Below are 4,617 nucleotides of genomic sequence, written 5' to 3'. Positions count from 1 at the left end.
AAAAATAAGAAAAAATTTGTGGTATCGAAGTAAAATCTCGGTGTTGGGTTTGGAGTGATGCGACGCCGCGCTGCTCCCTCCATATAAATGGGAATGGCCACTTTATAGTGGATTAAATTTGGAATATTTCCCCCCTGGAACTGGTAAAAAAATGCACCAAACGCATTTATTTTTTATTTACTTAATAATTTGTTTGTTTTCTTTTCGAAAGTAACCGCCAGGTCAAATTGGCGACGTCGCTTTTGTGCCTGAAGCAGGAGAAGCTTTAGTCACATTGAATCATATTTAATCATAAATTTAATTATGCTCAGACAAGGCCGATCGGAATATTTTTAAAGAACAATTTGAAGCAAATAATTGCACGTTAGTGAAACTGCGGGGGCTGCATTACCATGAGGAAAGGAAGGTTTATTCTTTATGGGCTCACAAAATAAAATCAGATTTTTCCTTTCCCGATGTGTATGGGGTTGAAGGAGAAATGAGGTGTTTTCAGGAAAAAGGGAGGGTTTTTTTTTTACAGAAAAGTGACCTGAGAATCCCCCTCAACTGCCCAATCATGGACAGGCTGAAAATCTTCACATTTCACCAGCCTGAAATTTGTGAGCAAGAGGGGACCTGGGATGAGCCCTGGGCTGTCCCCTGAACATCTGCTGCAAGAAAAGTTTGGAAAACCCCAACCCCTGCTCCAGATGGTCCAGCTGACCCCAAAACCTCAAATTTTTATGTGTTTTTTTCACCCTTTGGTGAAGCACAAACGCTGCAACCCCTAAAGCACTGCCCAGTCCATGTGCTCCTCCCATAGCCAACGTTTGTGCTTTCAATTTTAATCTTAATTTTAATTTGAGTTGTAATTTTAATTTTAGTTTAGTTGTAATTTTAATTTTAGTTTTAGTTTTAGTTTTAGTTTTAGTTTTAATTTAGTTTTATTTTAGCTTTAATTTTAATTTTAATTTTAATTGTAAATTTGCTTTTCATTTCAATTTCAATTCTATTTTTATTTCATTTTAATTTTCATTAATAATAAAGGACAAGGGCTAGGAGGGGAAGCTGATGGCTTTACAGCAAAATAAATTGCAAAAACTGGGGATGCTGCATCCAGCTTCAAACTCTTGAACCTGGGGCTGCGGCTCTACGTSGAGACCGATGATGGTGAGGCCWGCCTGCAGCGTTTGGGGCCAAATCCCCAGGAATTGGGAGCAAATTCTCAGGAATTGGGGTAAAATGGAGATGGGAATTTACAGCTGAGGGCGAGGGGCTCGGAGCCAGTGGGTTTGTCCCTAAAATCCATTTTTTGGGACTCGGTGGTGAGGTTTTAAGCCATTTCTGACCCCTTTTCTCCCCACAGTGGAACAGGACCGGGATATTTTCTCGCCCAAGCCCTACTGGAAGGAGTTTCGCTTCGACCTGGCGCAGGTGCCGGCCGGAGAGGCGGTGACGGCCGCAGAGTTCCGCATCTACAAAACACGGGGGATCCACGGAAATGGCAACGGCAGCCTCCACATCAGCATCTACGAGGTGGCGGCGCAGCATCCCAACAGGTGAGGGGATGGGAATGGGATGGGATGGGGTGGAAGTGGTGGGAATGGGATGGGAATGGGATTGGGATGGTGGGAATGGGGAGAATGGGGGTGGGAATGGAATGGGGATGGTGGGAATGGGAATGGGAATGGAGATAAGAATGGTGGGAATGGGAATGGCATGAATGGGAATGGATGGGTATGGGGGTAAGAATGGGGATGATGGGGATGGGGATGGGAATGAATTTGGGAATGGGAATGAGAAGGAAGGTGATGGAGTTGAGAAAGGGTGTGGGAATGGGTGTGGGAGTGAAGGAGATGGGAAGGGAATGGGGATGGAAATGGGGGTGAAGTTGATGAGAATGGGAATGGAAATGGAAATAGGAATGAGGGTGGGAATGGGAATGGGAATGAAGAAGATGGGAATGCGGGTGGAAACGAGGATGATGGGGATAGGGATGGGTACAGGAATGAGGATGGGAATGAAGGGAAAGGGAATTGGAATGAAGATATGGAGATGGGAATGAAGATGATGTGGAGGCCATGGGACTGGGGATGAAGATGATGGGATGGGAATGGGGATGAAGATGATGGGATGGGAATGGGGATGAAGATGATGGGATGGGGATGGGGATGGGGAGCCGCTCCAGTCCTTCCCCTCCCGGCCCCGCTGTGTCCGGCCACTCCCACGCTGTCCCCTGGGGCACTGCCACGCCCTGGCACCTCCACCTTTTCCCAGGACACCACCAGAGTGTCCAGCCCAGCCTGGAGCCGGGATCTGCCCAAACCCATCTCCCAGGACTCATTTCCATAATTATGRTCCTGCTGGAGCCCTTTGGGTGCTGTCACTCACTTGCCCCATTCCTGTAGGGAATCTGAGCTGTTCCTGCTGGACGTGCAGGACCTGCGTGCGGGGACAGAGGGGTGGTTGGTGTTTGATGTCACAGCCGCCAGCAACCGCTGGTCAGTGGATCCCAAATACAACCTGGGGCTGCGGCTCTACGTGGAGACCGATGATGGTGAGGCCTGCCTGCAGCGTTTGGGGCTAAATTCTCAGGAATTGGGGGCAAATTCTCAGGAATTGGGGTAAAATTCCCAGGAATTTGGGCCTAATTTCCCAGGAATTTGGGCCAAATTCTCAGGAATTGGGGTAAAATTCCCAGGAATTTGGGTCAAATTTCCAGGAACTGGGGCAAAATCCTCGGCAATTCGGGTAAAATTCCCAAGAATTGGGGTAAAATTCTCAGGAATTTGGGCCAAATTTCCCAGGAATTTGGGCCAAATTCTCAGGAATTCGGGTAAAATTCCCAAGAATTGGGGTAAAATTCTCGGGAATTTGGGCCAAATTTCCCAGGAACTGGGGTCAAATTCTCAGGAATTGGGGGCAAATTCCCAGAAATTCTCAGGAACTGCGACCCAGTTTCCAGGAATTGAGGTCAAATCTCCAGGAATTGGGGGAAAATTCTCAGGAATTGGGGTCAAATTCCCAGAAACTGGGGTCAAATTCTCAGGAATTTGGGTCAAATTCTCAGGAACAGGGGTCAAATTCTCAGGAACTGGAGTCATGTCCCCAGGAGTTGGGGTCAAATTCCCAGGAAATGGGGCAAAATCCTCAGCAATTTGGGTAAAAGTTCCAGCAATTGGGGTAAAATTCCCAGGAATTGGGGCCAAATTCCCAGGAATTTGGGTCAGATTATCAGGAATTGGAGTTTTCTTGGTGCTGTGGGATGTGCTGGGGGGTGCTCCCGGTGCAATTTTAAATTTCCAGCTGTGGTTTTTGAGTTCTGATGGCTTGATTTTAACCCTTTAATTGCTCCCTGTGACCATTTTGTGGCAGAATGGGATCCTCGGGAGGGCTGGGATACCAAAACCGCTGCAAATTCCTCTTATTTTCGATTTTTATTTTAACCAAACGAGTTGGGTTTGAGGCCAAACCCATCCCTGGTGCTGTCCCCKCAGGTCACAGCGTGGACCCGGGCTCTGCCGGGCTCCTGGGGCGTCGGGGACCTCGTTCCAAGCAGCCCTTCATGGTGACATTTTTCCGGGCCAGCCCCAACCCCTCCCGGATCCCACGAGCAGCAAAACCCCCGAGAAGACGACAACCCAAAAAATCCAACGATCTCCCSCACCCCAACAAGCTCCCGGGGATTTTTGGTAAGATAATTTCTGGTGGGATCCCTGTGAAAAACAGAGCTGTGCTGTCAGCAGCTCGAAATCCCGATTTTTTTAGAGTAAAAAGCTCTGAGGTTTTGGGATTGGAGGATTTTTGCAGTTTGGGAGGTGCAGGGAGGGTTTGGGTTGGATGCCCTCAAGGAAACGGTGTTTTGTGGTGATTTCTGAATATTGGAATTTTTGCCTCATTGCCCTTGGTTTGGGAGCCCTGGGAAGGTGTCACAGCTCCAGAAAGTTCAGAGGAGAGGAGCAGGAAAGCCCTGAAACCACAGAATTTGGGAAATCCTCAAAGTGAGGGTTTCCAGGGCTGAATTCCACCATCCCAATATCGGGATATCAATCCATAGGGCAGCGTGAAGCTTTTTCTCCCTTTGTGCAACAACAAAAACTCCTCTCTTTTGATTTTCCTGGGCTCATCCCATCCCAGGAGCYGGACCCAACCTCTGAGGGGGTTTTGGGGTATCCCAGGGCTGGAATTTTTTGTCCCTTTTCCCCACAGACGATGTCCACACCACAGATGGGCGGCAAGTGTGCCGGCGCCACGAGCTCTACGTCAGCTTCCAGGACCTCGGCTGGCTGGTACTTGTCTGCTGGGAGAAATAAATGATAAAAAAATTTAAAAAAACCCTCCATGATCCCATTCCCCTTTCCCAAGATGGATTCTCCCGCTCGTGGAGCCATCCTGAGAGTTGGGATGGCAAACATGAACCRCCACAACCCCCAAACCTCACCGGTGACCCCGAGCAACTCACGGCTCATTCCCAAAATTCAAAATAAACCCTCAAAACCAAAATAATAAAATATATAATAAATAAAATAAAACCCCCAAAATTCAAAATAAACTGCTGGCCCGGCCACGGGGGGAGGAGGTGGCTGAGTTTTTTGTGCAGGTGGGGGATGGATGAGGGTGAAACTCTCGATGAAATCC

General features: G+C 48.1%; 1 protein-coding gene across 1 annotated transcript in view; it reads left to right on the top strand.

Annotated features, from left to right (window-relative positions):
* The first annotated feature begins 1,143 nt into the window (after nucleotides 1-1,143).
* Nucleotides 1,144-4,617, top strand: part of LOC130584012 (bone morphogenetic protein 8A-like) — a 7,855-nt gene continuing 4,381 nt past the window's right edge. Inside the window, exons 1-5 of the mRNA XM_057383748.1 lie at nucleotides 1,144-1,149; nucleotides 1,318-1,538; nucleotides 2,388-2,536; nucleotides 3,477-3,671; nucleotides 4,189-4,280. Coding sequence (XP_057239731.1) covers nucleotides 1,144-1,149; nucleotides 1,318-1,538; nucleotides 2,388-2,536; nucleotides 3,477-3,671; nucleotides 4,189-4,280 — 663 coding nt within the window. The remainder of the gene's footprint in view (nucleotides 1,150-1,317; nucleotides 1,539-2,387; nucleotides 2,537-3,476; nucleotides 3,672-4,188; nucleotides 4,281-4,617) is intronic.

This window comes from Malurus melanocephalus, unplaced genomic scaffold, assembly GCF_030028575.1.
Source record: "Malurus melanocephalus ecotype Western Australia unplaced genomic scaffold, MMel_1.1 scaffold_658, whole genome shotgun sequence".
NCBI lineage: Eukaryota > Metazoa > Chordata > Aves > Passeriformes > Maluridae > Malurus > Malurus melanocephalus.
This window is presented reverse-complemented; position numbering and strand designations above follow the sequence as displayed.